At 42.8% G+C, this 18,519-nt stretch overlaps 1 protein-coding gene across 1 annotated transcript in view; it reads left to right on the top strand.

Annotated features, from left to right (window-relative positions):
- Positions 1-860, top strand: part of LOC145413272 (dachshund homolog 1-like) — a 134,031-nt gene extending 133,171 nt beyond the window's left edge. Inside the window, exon 7 of the mRNA XM_080283004.1 lies at positions 682-860. Coding sequence (XP_080139130.1) covers positions 682-860 — 179 coding nt within the window. The remainder of the gene's footprint in view (positions 1-681) is intronic.
- The last annotated feature ends 17,659 nt before the right edge of the window (positions 861-18,519 follow it).

Below are 18,519 nucleotides of genomic sequence, written 5' to 3'. Positions count from 1 at the left end.
ATCATCTTCGTTCACAGTCACCGCATCTTCATCATTATTTCACAGTCACTTCCTTTCTTCGTTCATAGTCACTCATATCCATCACCGTCTCTCACAGTCATATGCAGTCAAAACACCTTCATGATTATTTTTACAGTCACTACCACCCCTCATTCACACAGTCATCTCCACCATCATCTCACAGCTACTACATAGTCATAGCTTCTTCGTTATTATTTTAGTCACTTCCAATCTCCATTCACACAATCAGTCATTTCCATCATATAAGTCATTACATTACCAGTCACCTTTTTTCACGCACACACAGTCACTTCCTTCCTCCATTCACAGTCACTCATCATCATTGCAGTCACATTCTCAGTAACTTCATCTCTCCATTCACACAGTCACTCATCTCCATCATCTCTTCAGTCACAGTCACTCTCCATCATCTCCATTCACATCTCCATCATCTCTCCATTCACAGTTACTCATCTCCATCATCTCTCCAGTCACAGTCACTCTCCATCATCTCCATTCACATCTCCATCATCTCTCCAGTCACAGTCACTCTCCATCATCTCTCCAGTCACAGTCACTCATCTCCATCATCTCTCCATTCACACAGTCACTCATCTCCATCATCTCTCACTGTCACTACATTTTCATCACTACTTCACAGTTCCTTCCTCTCGCCCGCAGACACCATACGGAAGGAGATGGAGGCTATTGCGGCAGAGCTTCAGAATGATGACTTGAAGCAGGCGCAGAAGAAAGCAGAGGATCGCGAGGCTGTTGATCTCTTACTGGCCTCCCCTGCTTTGGCCAATCATCCAGCCATCACAGCAGCCACAGCCACGACAAACACAGCGTGGCGATAAGGAGACTAAGTTGATCTCCAGGATGTGTTTAATTTATGAACGGTTTCTTACTGATAAATCGCACACCCCACCTAGAGAACGACAGAGATCTTATACGATGGATGGTGAGGAGAGGAACTTTTAGGTTAATAGCGAGCTGTGTGAATGTTCTGTATTCCGAGGCTTCTGTGGCCCAAGTTGAGGTCAGGTGTCGAAGAAGCAGCGTGCAATTGTGTGCTGGTTCGGTCCTGATTTGCAGTGGAAGATTCAAAGTGCAGATGGTTGTCGTTCGGTCCCGGTTCGCGTTGCAGGATTCAGAGTGCAGATGTTTGTCCTTTGGTTCCGGTTTGCAGTTGAAAAAGCAGAGTGCAGTTGTCCGTCATTCAGAATGGTCTTGTAGATCTGTATGTTGGTTCGGTTCCGGTTCCCAGTTGAAGATTCAGGGTTCAGTTGTCTCATTGATAGGGATCCGTCAGCTCCCTGTGAGCTGGCACTGTTCCTGTTCACAGACGAAGAAGCAGAGTGCAATTGTCTGTTCCTTGAGAGCTTTGTGCTGGTTCATTTCCGGTTCACAGGTAAAAGCAGAGTGCAAATCGTGTCATACATAGCGACCCTTCGGAGCTGTATGTTGGTTCGTCTCGGTTCGCAATTGAAAAAGAAGTAAGTAGTTATTTGTCCTTCCTAGCAAGTGTTCAGAGCTGGGTACTTGTATGATGCCAGTCCACAGTAGAAGAGAACCATTTGCCTGCAAGAGTCTCCAGTACCATGGTTCTCGACACTTGGAGAGAACCAGCTCTTGTGAGAGTGTAGAACCAGGGCCCCAAAGTACAAGCCAGCCAGTGTCTCAGCGTCCAGTGTAAATGAGGGCTGACCAGGGGAACGTGGGGACCGCATCAATAGTTGCGTTTGGAGATTTCGTAACGTCTCTTCCTCAGCGATTTCGCACATCTCACCTGAGTAATTCTCTTGTATGTTATCGATGCAAACTATGTCCATATTATATACTTACAAGGGAAAGGAGTGTGTGAAACGGAAAATAAGTCGCCAAATAAAAGGCACTACAAAGTCTCCTATGCTGTGAGGAATACGGCCATGGTTCTTGAGCATCTTGAAAGTAGTATCCCGGTAGCTGATGGTTCTACGTGTGCTGCAAGTGTCATCTACTATAGCTTATATGGCAATTGATACTTAACTGTGTATATAGATCGTAATGTAGGATTCTAGATGAAAATTATTATAACTGTATCCATAAGCTAAGAGTGAAAAAAGTATCATATAAGTGATTATTTGGGTGCCAAGAAGTTGCGGGTGACTACTACGGTAAAAAATGAGAAGGTATGAAGAATGTTTTTATGATTTTGAAGACGCCGGTACTGATTTCCAGCCGGATAGTAAGGGCAGCATTACAATGAAATCTTAATCGGGCATATTCTGGTGCCAGGTGTCCATTCGCTTGGGTCGGGATGAAGTTAAATGAAGAACACCCGCTTCTTTGGGACATCTTCTGGGCATTCTGTATCTCATTGCCAGACACGACCCAGGTTGTACTAAAACCATATTCAGTACAGCTCACCTCTCAAAGCCAGACATGCAGAAGGTTATTTATATAGTGAGACAAGATTCAGGATATTCGTTTCACAGTGCCAGATATAATATGAGGAATTGTAAGGAATATTATGCCCAGAACGTGGACCAGTGGAACGGGTGACCTTATTTCTGCTTATACCTCAAATCTACACAATTGGACACTTACCCCAAAGCGACACAATTGGACACTTACCCCAAATCTACACAGTTGGACACTTACCCCAAACAGCACAACAGGACACTTACCCCAAAACAGCACAACAGGACACTTACCCCAAAACTACACAGTTGGACACTTACCCCAAAACTACACAATCGGACACCTACCCCAAAACTACACAGTTGGACACTTACCCCAAAACTACACAATTGGACACTTACCCCAAATCTACACAGTTGGACACTTACCCCAAAACTACACAATTGGACACTTACCCCAAAACTACACAACTGGACACTTAGCTTGAGATTATGCTCGACTCTGACCTCATTGTGTCTAGACCCTAAGGAGAGGCAACGCAACCATGCCAACCTGAAGCGCAGTGCTGCCGTACGGGTGGTGGTGATGTCCGTGAGCATTTCCGACGCATGACACTTGATGGTCTCAGAGTAACACATGACACATAGCCTACCCCATAAGTATCTCCCACGTGTGTCCCTGATACAGCAAGTCCTCTTTATAAGTCCATTTTCTTTACGTTCTTTTATGATATTAAGTCCTCAATAAATTACACAAAAATAGCCAATTAAACGTTCATTGCCACCTATAAGGCTGATTTGAAAGCTTTACCCAATTTGAAGCACCAGTTTTTATATAAGAAATTTGTGCATTTTGTAACATCTCAGACTTATAATGAGGACTGCCAGTATTGAATCCCCGTGAGTGAGATGCGCAGTGTTCCTTATGCGCATCATATGGGGGTGATTTGCGCATCTCACCCCCAAGAAGAGACAGAATCGGGCGGCATCAGCAGTTAGTTGTAGTGGTGGGCAGGGCTTGTAATTCTCGTTCGTTTTGGAGCTTTCATAACACGTGTTCCTTAGCGATTTATTTTGCCAGATGTACCCTAACATTCTCTCGTATGCAGCTGATACAAACTCTGTCGATATCAGAAAGATTCAGTAGCATACAAAAGGATATTAAGGTGTAGTATTATGCAGAATAAATCGCAAAAGAACGGATGCTTCGAAATCTCCCTTGCCAGCCAGAACTCGGGCCTATATTCATGCCCTGTAGCCACGGTCCCTAATCCCTCTCCCCACCCTTCCCCCACTCACCGTGCCCCCTTTCCTCTCCCCTCCCTTCCCCACCCACCGTCCTCCCTTTCCTCTCCCCTCCCTTCCCCCACCCACTGTCCTCCCTTTCCACTCCCCTCCCCTTCTCCTCCCCCTCTCCCTGCCACCCTTCAGTACAACAGGATTTCTAGCTACATAAACACATTTTTATACTATTTAAAGTGTATTTATTTGCTATATTACTTAAGTAGTTACTGTCCCTAGGCATGTGACGAGCCGAACAAGACTTGCACACACGGGAAGAAAATGATGCACGAAAAAGGTCAACGTTATTTAAATACAAGACGGTTATTATGAGTTATAAGAAAAACATTAGATAAATAGTGAAAAACAGTGCAAGTCTGACTCAAACATCAAGACTTTCTACCCCCCAAAAGCGATGCCAATTTAGCGGATTGTCCAAGCTGACTTACATATCACAAGCTGTCAGACGTAAGATTATGTATTGTATTCTGGGTGACGTGAGAGGCTTCGTTACACCTCTTCCTTAACTATTTATTTTGCGTATCACATCTTTCTCCGCCATGCTCTTCATATCTTTTCAACATCGACTTAGTTTGTATCAGTATCATACAAGAGGATACTGAGGTGTAATGTGTGGAATAAGTCGCAAAGGGAGAAGTGTTACGAAAGCCCCAAAGCCAGCCAGAGCAAGGCATAATACCAGATGGCCGATGTGTTCAGTGTGTTCTGTCTGGTTGCGTCTTAACTCCTTCACTGCGGCGATGTCTGTTATTGTTTCATTCCCACTACCATCAGACGATTTTTATTTCGCTTAGGAGGGCCCCCTGGTGGTGCAGGGGTTAATGGGGGCTGTTTGTAACCCCAAATTTCGGAAAGCGTCTCGGAGGCTAAAAAAAATCGTCTGGCAATAGATAGAATGAAATAAGAACGCCATCATCGTGTCCAGAACGACGGCTTTAATTTTTCCTTTTTTTGCTACTTCCGGACGATTTTCTTCAATTTAGGAAAGACCTCTCGTACTGAAGGGATTAATGAAGGCTTTATCTAACCCCTCCAAGCCTCCCCTGAGCTGGATAAAATCGTCCGGAGGTAGGGAGAATTAAATGGCAAAGTGTCGTCATCTTCTTCTAGGGGGTTACTTTTCCTACGTTGACCTAAATACCACGCCGGGCCAGTAAGTCTGCCATGCCGAGCCATAGCAGGTATTACGGCACTAAAGCAGATCAGAGGCGTTTGTAATATTTGTACATAGAGAGGTAGAGTTAAGGGCATTAATCCAATATTAGGCATAACATCAGTAGTCATTACAGTAGGTTGTAAGTAAGCTGCTTTGACATCTGGCATGACCTATTACTTAGTGCCAATGACATGCTTGGGTTAGTACCTATACTAGTATTTAGATGTAGGAATAGTGTATCTAGCAAGCAGGCGTCAGGGGTAAGTAGGACAGGTACAGCTGGATTAGTTAATTTTAGGATATTTGCAGGTATTGGCCAGGGCAATTAATTAGGCAAATGTGTAGAAATTTTGCTTTCAAACGTATGATGATATCTGGATGACTAATTCGGCTATATCGTGCGTTTGGAAGGAGGCTTTACCGCTCCTGTTAAGGTCAATTTCCCGGCCCAAAACTGCAGCTACGAAGTAACTGGGCCAATTGTACATCAGAGGATCCCCAGACTGCCCTACCTTACCCCCGGATCGCCTGCAGTTGGCACAAGAAACAGGCTTGAAAGAGCAAAGTGAGTGGTGAACGTGTGATGTGGGGCGGAATTCCACAGATAATGTCACAAGTTAATACAGAGTGCACAAAACTATGATATTTTTCCTCTGTTCCCGGATCGCCTGCGGTTGGGACAAGAAAACAAAGCTGATGTTTACAGGCAAACGTATGATATATTCCCCCTTCGTAACTAGGATTTTTTTTTCCGGGTAGAACAAGAAATATGCGACGATTCTGTGCTTCCCTTTCCATGCATATCCTGCAAAAATAAGTAGTTTTACAGGGAAGTTATTAGGATTTTATTTGCGAATCCTGGCGTTGAGATTTACAAGCATACGATCAATTCCTGTCGTCACCAAGATCCGTGTGTGTAGAAAGAACATGGAAAGAATTGTAGGTCACCCCTCGACACCTGTACTTCCCGGTGAAATAGATCTTAGTTACGAAAGAAGTTTTATCGTACGTTTGTTCCTGTGTCACTGCCCGGGTTTAAGAAGCAAAGAGAAGGCGGTGGAAAGTGGTAATGAAGATTCCACTGGTTTTGGATATTTTTGTCACAAGTTCGATGCCGCGTGCACAAATTGCGGGAACGTAAAGTTGTGGACGGGAATATCGCACCATATAATCGAACAGTTATGAAACACACATTATTCTGAAAAGCTGGTTGATCTCCGAAGGTCGCCTCACTGGGTTTCAGAAATCATCGTTCACTTACTCATTATTTATCATCGTGAGATGGATCGGTATTTATGTCCGCAGCGGTACAGTTTCGCGTCGGTCGCCTACTTACCAACTCTGGGCTGTGTTCTCGTGGGCTTATAGGGCTCCCTGGCAACTCCATATTAATTTATTTATGCATATGACTCGTTGATATTCCCTTGTATGTTATTTATGCAAACGACGTCGATATTTAAAAAGTAAATAAATAGCAGACAGGTGAATATTAAGTAGCATCTTCGCTGTGATGCCCTTGTGGTTTTGTTCCCTCGTATTTATGGGCTTAATGAAGAGTGGACCTATTCCCTCCAGTTCAACAGCTTCTGAGTCGAATAAAATCGTCTAGAGATAGTAGGAGTAAAATAACGTCATCGTATTGATAGGGTACAGGAGATACTAAGGAGCCTTCATAAGCCACGAAAATACCCCATCCCCTCTACGGGAACCGACTGGCACCCCCCCCCCCATTACTTAGGCTAGGACGGGATGCCAGAGTGAGAGAGAGTGCGATGCCCCCCCTCCCACCTCACCGACCAACCCTTCACAACATTCTCTCTATGGTATTTATGCCTTGTACTTGAATGTAGCAGAAGTAAAATTGTTGTATCCTATGAAGAAAAATTGAGTGTTTCTCTAATTTTTATGTTGTTTCACTAAATAAAGCAATAACGTACCTTGTGCCCTTTATTTTTCCCTCTTGGATGTGATGTTGTCTTACGCCACTTACTCTCCTTTTGGAAGAGCTTTGGCGTTGTCCCTCTTAACTCCTCGAGGATCACCTCATATCGCAGTAGTGTCCCTGGCATAGTTTGGAGCCTGAGAAAAAAGAGATGAAGGAGAAACTACTTGCCAGTGCATTGTCACGGGCCTTGTTGTTGCTATCGTTGTTGTTGCTGGTGTATTTTGTTGTTACGGCCGTGGGGTTATCTGGATGTGAACCATATGGACTGCAGACTGGGGCTGCCTTTCTCCTACAGTCCTCTAATCCTCTTTCGGGGGATGGGGTGGGAGCTGAGGGACGTTTGTATAACCAGGCAGTGGAGCCACCTGGTTATATTAATGCTATCACGTGAAGGCGTCCCTCTCTAGCACCAGCTGGTCTTTGATTTATAATAACCAATCAGGAACATAGCAGAACAAAAGCGGCGTCAAAATTTGAAGTAATCGTTCACATTTTTCTCAAAAAATTAAGTTGACTCCGCTGGCAATTCTGACATGATGCATTTTTTTTTTTTTAGTTAATGAGAGCTATATCTAAACCCGTTTGTTTGAAAAGCCAGACCTGAGATGAATAAAATCGTCTGGAGAAAGCAAGATAAAAGTGAAATATCACGTTATCACAGTGGTGTTAATAAAGCTGTGGAGCAGTTTACAGATTAAGAAGGTAAGCTTTTTCTTCACAAAATAATATGAGACCAGACGAAAGAAGCACTGTTGCATGCTGGTAATGGCTGTGGCAAAGAGTGAGAGAGTACGCTAGTGTTTATCGATTGTTTGGCGGTGTGTGTAGGAGGATGCTCGGGGTGTATGCAAGAGAAAGCCAAGTGTTTGAGTTTGCTGTGGTACTACTGCATGCGAGGTGAGATTGAGAGGGGGAGTAATTGGATGTGATGATGGGTCTGTATATCCAGGAGTGATTAATGAAAGATGAGAGAATAAGCTTTGAATCAGTGGTCTTGGTGTTGTTGTATAAATTTTGAGCCAATAGGAATCCTGAACTACACTTAGAGGAAGACATAAGTGAACTGCACAACAGTAATAAAGTTTGTGAAACTAAAATAATCAACGAAAGGGAGCCAAACAAGACAAGCGTCAATATATAGACTAAAAGTATCTCTGGAAGAATGAGAGATGAGAATATCAAATGAAGAAAAATAACGAGAAAAATAATGATTTCGTAGTTACGGAAATTAATGATACACCATTCTTGTATTTCCAGTGACTGTAGTAGCGAAAAGGAAGGGAAAGAATATGTAGATTTTTGAGAGGAGATGATAAAGTGTCGCATCTCACTTTCCTGTCTAAATCCGAACAAGAGGTAGGTAGTGTCATGCCGGTGATCTTTCGTTATCATCTCCAAGGTCTAAAGATATGCATACGTTTAAACCTCGACAGGACCGACTAGCGAAGAGAGGATAAGAAATAAGACGTTTATCTATCTATCTATTGCCAGACGCCTTAATCCCTTATACTAGGTGGCCACAAACAAATCGCCTCCACGTCACCCTGTCCCCCACCATTTCACTGCCTTGCTCCCAGTTCACACACCCCTCTCTCATATACCTCTCTACTCCATCCCTCCATCTCATCCTTGGCCTTCCTTTCCCTCTCTCCCCCTCCACCTCACTCACATACACTCTCCTCACCAGTCTCTCACTCTCCATTCTCTCCACATGGCCAAACCACCTCAATGTGTTTCTCCTAACGTACAGACAAATAAATAAGAAATAAGACGTACGGACAAATAAAGTTCTTGATGTATTATGTATGTTTGTCAGATAGTAAGTGGCGGTTTACTTATTTTTACAGATGGACAGAAAATTTAAGAAAACAAATCCATACACCAGAATACAGGTATCTTCAATTCATTAATATATATATATATATATATATATATATATATATATATATATATATATATATATATATATATATATATATATATATATATATATATATATATATATATATATCAGTTATACTTCACCGCTGTAAGTTGAAATTTGGAGGGAAACTAATCTAGGGAACTGCATTTTATATTTTGGATAGTCTGAAGCATGAGTTTGTCAGCATTCATTTACCCAGAGCACCTTAGATTGTTTTAGGGACATAGCATTATCATAGCACATTGGGATTTTGAAGGACACATTATAGGATTTTTAAAGACATCATTATCATCTGTGAGTTACATGGAGAGACAGCCTGACAAATGATGAAGTGAAGGAGCGTTGTGGTGTGGATGTGGATGTGATGGGAAGCGTTAGGAGAAACGCATTGAGGTGGTTTGGCCATGTGGAGAGGATGGAAGCGAGAGGCTGACGAGGAGAGTGTGAGTGAGGTGGAGAGGGGGAAAGGGAGGGTGAGACCAAGGCTGAGATGGAGGGATGGAGTGGAGAGGTATATAAGAGAGGGGTATGTGAACTGGGAGTATGGCGGTGAAATGGCAGGGAACAGGGCGACTTGGAGGTGATTTGTTTGTGGCCACCCTTTACAGGATTAAGGCGTCTGGCAATAGATAGATAGATAGATCATCATATCAGCACATGTGGATATTTAAGGACACATCATTATCATACCAGCACAAAGGATATTCTAAGGACATATCACTATCATATCAAAGCAAAAATAAGTCTGTATTATCAAGCCTGTATTATCACTGGGTATAAACAGCGCTCTCTTCACTAGGGGGGGGGGGATCTTTGTGCGATACTGCGCAATTAGAAAAGATGTTTGTTCTGGTTTTATTTCTCGTGTTAATCAGAATTTGTGGCAGCCTGTCTCATATTCAGTGTCTGTAAAATTCTGAAGCTTTTGTTAGCCTTGTGAGGAGCATAAGTATTCGTAAGCTGAGTTAGATCGTGGGATCAAAGGAGGTGCGACGTCACTCCCGACTGAATGAAGCAACCACCATAGATGTAGAGCAATAGAGCTGAGTGTACAGTATTTTGTGTGTACAGTGTAAGAAGAGCTTCATAATATCATCATCTCACGACATGTCAGTTACCAAAATACCATAAAATATATTAACATGCATCATCTAGTCCTTTCTTGCCCAGTCACAAGTATGGGGGCCGGTGCTAAGCAACTCAGTCCCGATATTTAAGGCGAGGGTAACCATCCTCGCTCTTCCATGGGTGGCATTATGTGAGCAACGAACCCTAACCATCCCTCGGAGGTAAACTTGTATGGGCCCATCCAGTTAGAGCACCTTAACCCGCAGGACTATCAGGCGTTAATTGGTTATATGGTTACCACCCAACATTGTAAACAGTTTCTTGGTTTACAGGAAACCATTTGACTTGTAGCTCAGTGTAGAGTCACCTGAAGGGAGCACTACATAACTGAGCTGATGGTGAGCGAATCACCTACCAGCGATATTCTCGTTTATATACACCGGAAAATGTACATGAGCAATTATCTTTCGCATAGTCGAGATAATGTGGTATTCTGTACTGGCTAACGTCAGACGATTGTATTCAGTAGACAGTGGATTCCAGGAGGCTGAGAGTGTTAATACTGTAACCAATAACCCTTGCATGGAGGGGGACAAGTCTAGTGCTCTATTCGACGTATCGCCAGACGATTTATTTTTACCGGGAGTGAGCTGTAGGAACCTGATTGTTATATTTAAAAAATCACACACACACACACGAATTACGAAGAGAAGACTAAGACAAATAACTATCCGCTGCATGAGGGTTATTAAGGCAGATAAGTAACGTTGCTAGGTCCCAACTTTCCCCCAGAATTCTGCATGCAACTATCAAATTTACATCCAGGTCCTTAATTTTACTGCAGGATGAACAGTGACAAGGGGGAAACGTCCAAGAGCTTGACTACCCCGAGAGTGGGACTTGGATTCATACAGTTCCAGGCTGGATTTGCTAACCAATGCACCACCGCCTTAACTAGCCACCAGCGGAGAGTTTTCATATACTGGCGAATTAGGTAGGCAGATAGATAAATAGACAGACAGATAGATAGATAAATGTAGACCTCCAGACACAATAATTATCCGAATTTCACCGTATCGTATAAGCCTCATCAGGAACAAAGAAGAAAAAAGAAAAATAAAACATACCCCACCAGGTACTGTACACACACTTATGTATTGCGAGCATCATCCCCTCCATTTGCCTCGTCAGAAGAATACATGTAGTCAACACGACATACACCTGAACAACTAGATTCACCACATAGTTTTTAGACTTGCCTCATAAGGAAAGTACATATAAACCTACTTAACACACTGGAACTACGATAATCACCAGAGCTCATCAGGAAAATACGTATAACGTGGGAGCCACATACATGAACGAAAAGAATCACCAAAGCTCATCAGAAAATTATATATAGCCTGGCAACCGCGTACTTGAACTACAAGAATCACCAGAGCTCATCAGAAAATATATATAAACTGGCAGCCGCTTACATGAACACGTAGAATCTCCAAAGACTTTCCCTACGCCGTTCTGTACTCATTTAAACTGCTAGAATCACCGGAGGTCTTCAGAAAAATACATACAAGGTGGCAGTCGCTTACATGAACACCTAGAATCACCAAAGACTTTCCCTACACTGTTCTTTAGTCATATAAACTGCTAGAATCACCGGAGCTCTTCAGAAAAATACATACAAGGTGGCAGCCACGCACATGAACTACTAGAATCACCGGAGAGTTTCCCCACACTGGCCTCATCAGCGCCAACACCGCCTACTCAGCGCACTTTGCGGGACATGTTAATAGCGCCGCGCCACTTTGCATATCAGATGTAGCCATCACCGCGGGAATGTAAAGTTAGGGGGACGTCCGCCTGACTTATTATGCTGCCACAACTCCGCTCGGTGACCATGCCGCTGCTCCTGCTCTCAACCTCCTCACACACTTACGATGCTCTGTTTCATAATCTTACGATCAAATTCGTGTCCTAATTAAGATCTGCTTCAGTAGAAAGAGCAAGGGCTGGCTAAATTCTGCAGTCTCCCCCAGTCAGCTTGATATCCGAACCCAGCCTGCTCACAGACTTAGGATAAAAAACAATTCTCGTAACTAAGAAAGGATCAAAAACTTCCCGTAACAAAGGAAGGATCAGACTCTTCTCGTAACTAAGCAAGGATCAAAAACTTTCGTAATGAAGAAAGGATCTAAAACTTCTCGTAGCTAAGAAAGGATAAAACATTCTCGTAACTTAGAATAACAGACAACGGGCATGGAAAGATTCAGCAGTCCACTAATCCTACGATATTTTTCTCCCGTAAGACTAGAGTTTGCAGTAAGAAAATGAAACAAGGGAAGTTTTTGTACTCTCCTTCCCTTGTTCATAAACACTTTCGAACAACAGTCTCTCGTAAATAAGATTAGTTTTGCAGAAAAAATAAGAGACATGGGTTGTTTTTATAGACTTGAGACACTTGTTTTCATCGCAGAGACTCCATTGTTGAGAACATTTGAGGTCTAGCTCTTCGATTTCTGAGTTTCCCATCATCTGTAAAATATCATCTGGATTTAGACTGAATAAAGCATCTGCAGTTACTCTCGACATGTCCATGGGAGAAAGCGGGGGAAATTCAACTCTTCGACTGCAAGTATTCCAAGGGGGGGACTTCCTCCTGACTAACACCTTATTACAGTGCCACAACTCAGCCTGGTGATGACGACGCCCCTGCTCTCAACCTGGCCGGATACTCAAGTGAATTTACGATCAACTATCTATCTATCTATTGCCAAACTCCTTAATCCCATACTGAGTGGCCACAAACAAATTGCCTCCACGTCGCCCAGTCCCCCGCCATTTCACTGCCCTGCTTCCAGCTTACATCCCCCTCCCTCATATACCTCTCCACTCCATCCCTCCATCTCATCCTTGGCCTCCCCCTCCCGCTCTCCTCCTCCACCTCACTCACATACACTCTCCTCGTCAGTCTTTCACTCTCCATCCTCTCCACATGGCCAAACCACCTCACTGTGTTTCTCCTGACGCTTCGTATCACTTCCACAGCCACACCACAACGCTTCTTCACATCCTCATTTGTCAGTCTTTCTCTCCATGTGACTCCACATGCTCCTCTCAAATAACTCATTTCCACCGCTCTCACTCTTGTGTCCCTCCAACAAGGTCCACTGTTTTTCTTAAATAAAACCTGCTTTAGTAAATAAGATACACGGGAAGATTCTGTGCTATCTTCCTTGTCCACAAACACTGACTCACAGACTTACCATCCATTCCTTCATGTGAATAAAATTTGTTGATATACGAAGAACGAGATGTGAAGTTTCTGCTTGTATCACCTCAGACTACGATCCATGAATTTTCCACAACGCCACACACTTATTATCAACTGCCTTTCATAACTACGATTTGGTTTTGCAAGAAGAATATGAGATGTGAGGGCTCGGTACTTCCCCTTGTTTGCCTGCGTGCGATAAGTTTTCTTTGTTATTAAGATTTTTTTTGGTAGGAACAAGAAGCGACACAGGTTTTTATATATCTGAATTTTTTTCCCGAATAAAATAACCATACGCTGTCCATAGTAGAGAACGAGTTTAAGTCCTTCAAAATGATAATGTGGTGGTAGTTGGTGGCGACCATCATCCACTCACTTGATGTAGTGCTGCCTACTTCTTTCTTCACCTTTATCGATCTTATCTGTGTTTGCCCTCCTCTTTACCAATTTCTTCCATCTTTCCTTTCACTTTTTCTTACTCTTCTTTCCTCCTCAGGTGGCTTTACACTGAGTGACAAGCCTAATGGTTTCCTGTAAGCCAGGAAACCATTTATAACGCTGGGTGGTAACCATAAATCTAACCCAGACGTGTTCCCTACGTTTCAAGAAGTGGGTTGCCGGAGGTTTAGTGCCTCTCCCAGTAAAACATGTAACTCAAAGACAAACAGTGGTAATGTCTTCCTGATAACAAAATTTTGCCAGCTTCAGGCTATAGCATTAAAATCTCGCGCACGGACTGGGCTAACAAAGACTATATCTGTCGCCTCAAGTTCGAACAGTTTCTCCTGAGCTGAATAAAATTGTACGAAGAAAGCAAGGACAAGTGCAAATTACGTCATCGTAGTGAACTGTTTAATCCGTATAATTCTTTACTCTTTCACATCTAGAATTTCCCTCGACTAAAGAAATTTATCTCATTTTAGCCAGAATAAAACACCTCAGGATATTGAAAACAGGGAGAGAATTTAACTTATACAGCTTTTGACCCTTTGACCGCTTAGAGTCTCTCATTTACGTACCGTAAAGTCGTCTGGATTTATCTATCTGTAGCCCGACGCCCTAATCCTGCAAAGGGTGGCCGCAGACAAAGCGCCTCCATGTCGCTCTGTCACCCACCATTTGGCTGCCCTCACCCCAACTCACTCCCCCCTCCCTCATATACCTCTCAACTCCATCCCTCCACCTCATCTGGATGTAACCTGCATAAAATACATAGGTGTTTACAGTGCAGCAGAACGGCACAAGCAGTCCCCTTTCTGTTAAATCCTTCATGACCAAGGGTTTTCTTAGGCTAAACGGAATTGACAGGTGGAAGACATATAAAAGTACTTGCTTGAAAATGCAGTGGTGAATACTGTATATGCCAGTATGAATCACCCGTCGTCACAGCATTGCCATATCTGATTTGTGTGTGTGTGTGTGTGTGTGTGTGTGTGTGTGTGTGTGTGTGTGTGTGTGTGTGTGTGTGTGTGTGTGTGTGTGTGTGTGTGTGTGTGTGTGTGTGTGTGAGCTTGCATGTTTCTAGGTAATCAAAGCCAGGTAAAACTTTAAAACATATATTAGTGGTTAGTTATTGCTGCATAAGAAGGAAGTACAGGAGAGACATGAATACTAATGATACACTGAAGGTAACTGGCCTCCTTACAGTCAAGAATCGCCCTTTCAAGCACAGCATTAATTTTTCGATCGTCTCGTATTAATCAGCCCAATAATAGTTGACTCAAAACATACCGTTAATTATTGTTATATATATGAAGACATGAAGGCATAAATAAAAATGACGTGGAAATTAAATAGCCTCTTTACCGTCAAAATACACTGCTCAAATCGAATCGAATCAACGCTAATTTAGAACTAGGTAAAATTTGAAAACATAGTATATTTTTCCCTCACTAGGAAGAAACTTGGAGGTATGAATAGTGATGATATGGAAAATTAATAAGCTTAATTAAAGTCAGGAGTCCCCAACATAACATAGGCAACCCCAATCCAACTTATCCTAATCTAACTTAACCCATATAATCTCAGCCAATCCAGCCTAACCCAACCCAACCAATCAAAACCCAACCACACCCAACCCAACCCAAACCAAACATAATGCCACTTAACCCAGTGCATCCCGACCACACCCAACTCAACCCAAACCAAACCTAACGCCACCTAACCCAGTGCAACCCAGCCACACCCAACCCAACCCAACCCAACCCAACCCAACCCAGCTTTAACCTTACCTGTCACCTCGTTGGGATGAAATGTGGGTCAGACATCGCAGCTGCACCATCACGTATATTTCGCCTCGAGGAGCGCCAGGCCGGAGTCAGCATAATTCTCGCGCGTTTTTACCACCTCAGACACGGGGGTAGATTTGCATATTACGTCCGACACGAGTTTTCGCTCCTCTGTATAAATTCAGTGACCAAGTACAAGGCCCGGGTTATCATGCAGTCCCCATTAACATTCTTGGTGCCGTAGTTGTAAAGTTTCCTAAGACTTGGCTTTCTCATGGTCGGTGCAGTTCTGTTACCCTATTTCAACTGACACCAGGTGATTTTATTCAGCTGAGAGGGAGTCGTAGGAGGCATAGAGTGGTCGTGAAAGCTCTAGTGTTTTATTCCAGCTAAGATCAGACGATTTAATTCAGCTGAGCAATAGGAGTCTCCATTGTGTGAGTTAAGATTACTTGTTTTTCTTTGCCTTCTACTCAAAAGACTTCCAGACACATCACAGTCACACTAAACTGAATATTAAAGTAAAAAAATACGAGGAAATAAAATAATTCCCTTTAAGTAACTGATGTGGAGACTTTATTGTCGTATATTTGGCTGAGATACTTCATGAATACGGCACTTCTTGATATCAGTACAGGACCTCTGCTTAACTTCACAGGGATCTTCTTATACGTGTGTGTAGGTGTGGGGTTTTGGGTTGGTGTGTGGCCTGAGAGAGACAGACAGACAGACAGACAGACAGAGAGAAAGGTGTGTGTGTGTGTGTGTGTGTGTGTGTGTGTGTGTGTGTGTGTGTGCTTGAAATTCTGTGTGGGCTTTGAGTGGAAGGGGTTTGGGTTGTGTGTGGGATTCGTGTGTGTTTGTCTTTAACTGCATGTAGTTTTACTGTGTCTGTACGATTATATGCAGGAACACTCTGAATCTGCAGTGACTTCCTCTTTAGTATATTCTTTCCGCTCCCAGATTATTTCAGTCCAATTAGGCTTTTCGTACTGAGGGGTAATGCAATATCTAAATCCTCCAGTGAAAGAAGCCTTATCATTATGCGAATAAAATCGCCCGAAAATTGCTTGAATAAACTGAAAATGTTGTACCTGGGCTCAGTGGGTCGAGAAAGAGACCTCTGACTGTGGCGGGGTTATTACTGATGTCGGTAAACAGACTTGGAAAGCACTGACAGCTAAGTAATTGTGACAGGAGGAAAAGGAAAAGTGCAATTGCCTAAGCTCTTCCTTGACGATTATCACCTTTTCTGAAGAGACCGACAGGAAGTTCTAAGTAATCAAAACATCCGAAACATTTACTTGTCTGGATTAAATATAACATTGAAGTACAGGTAAATAATTGGTCTTAATTTCAAAAGTCTTGCAAGTTGTTCATGCCGGAGAAACACAGTTTACCAATATACAGTAGTGTAGTTCTGTGTCCTCGCACTCCCTCGGAAATTACATCCCCCCCTGCTCCTCCCTTCCCCAGGAGAACTCGACCCCTGGTTGAGAACGGCTAGTCTTGATTTTAGAGCTGACGGAACTGTATTATGACTAGTCTGCCAGTAACGTACGAAGTTATACATGGGAGCGATGGATTAGCAGTGTGTAATGATACTGAAGTGTTATGTCGTGCATAGGCTATATACAGGCGTGATGAATGCTATTTTGTATGCATTTTAAAGCCCCTCCCATACTCGCTGTCCCTAGCAACGTCTGGTACACTCGTAGGCGCGAGTAAATGGTGAATATTTATCAATGTTTCTTCCATTGTTTTTGGCATATCTGTAAGCACGGATGGATGGTTAATATTTATAAGTGTTTCATTCATTACTTCTGACATACCCGTAAGCACGAATAAATGGTGAATGCCTGTATTTTTAAATGATTTATGCATTATTTCAGCATGTGCGAAAAAAGAAAAGGTAAGCGGGTTTAATGCTTCATAGATGAGCAGTAGGACAGCTCAGCGGCAGGGTTGCCGTTTCATGGGAATCGCCTGTTGATGTGGGGAAAAAAAAAAAAAAAAAAAAATGAGCGACGGACCTACACGCGGAAAAGACGGACGTCTTTTCACACCAGTGTGGAATATTGCCATGCTACCCATTTATGCTATTTTTTGTGCAATACAGGAGATTCTGACATGGTAGGAGGCATTAAAATGTATCGCGATATATATACGAGTATACATATGTCTGTTACAGTTAGGTCATGGAAAATGTTTCGCTTATGCATAATACACTCATTTAAAACATGGAAGAATACGTCGTGGACCACTGTCTACCTCCACCCAATCGACAGTATCGTTGCTACTATATAGATTATTATTTAGCAAATTATTTACAAGGCAAATGCCAGACACTTGCAGTCGTACTTACTTACAGGTGTTCGGGAACAGCAAAAGCAATTCTTTCAGTAAATCGTGTGTAGTTGAAATGCGAACGAGTTTGGCATAGTGTGATGACCAGCGGTGACTTCCACGAATTAAGTATGATTTATAATAGGAATCCTGTAACAGCTATTTTCATACCGATTATAATACGTAGTCTAGTGGTGGCTCGTTGCCTGTATATATTCTTGTATCGTGTAGGGATAGGCTAATGAATGTCGTAAATATATGGTTAGTTTCTTTTTATTATTTGTCGGGTTTGGATAAATTTATTTCTCTTGCTTTGTTGCATTTTCGGCATGTATTGAAGATTTAATTTGCTATTTTAACCATTCAACTTCTGTGCACATCAGTCAGGATATGTTTATATTCATTATTCATACCTACCAACATGACGTTTTCTGTAATCCTGGCCACAAACGAAAACGTGTGGAAAAATGACGTCAGAACCAGTGTGGCGTAATGGCAACGCAGCTCAGAGGCTCGGTTGTATGGTAGCGGCCTCACTCTCAGGTAACAACCGTCTACTAGATGGACGCTTATAGTAAAAAAAAACCCTAAAGTATTGCATACCCATTGTCTAGTAGTGTGATGTAAGTTTATATAATTTTCAACCCTCCTCCAAACCCCCTTCAACTAAAAATACGAAGCAGCATCTCGCGTCCCAGTTCACGCTCCGCTCTCGTCTTCGAAACATTTGAACCACGAGCACCGCTAGCCTGTCCCTCACTCTCCTCAGTGACTTTGTTAAGTGTGGTTGTGATCTACGTGACTGAGGGCGCTGATGCTGTCCCTGACGCTAAGGTAATGTGTTTATCCTGCTGAATCGTACAAATTGCATTTC

Source organism: Coenobita brevimanus, chromosome 12, assembly GCF_032717465.1.
Source record: "Coenobita brevimanus isolate Jiangsu-jjx chromosome 12, ASM3271746v2, whole genome shotgun sequence".
Taxonomy (NCBI): Eukaryota; Metazoa; Arthropoda; class Malacostraca; order Decapoda; family Coenobitidae; genus Coenobita; species Coenobita brevimanus.
Note: the sequence above shows the minus strand (reverse complement) of the source record. Positions and strands in the feature narration are given on the sequence as shown.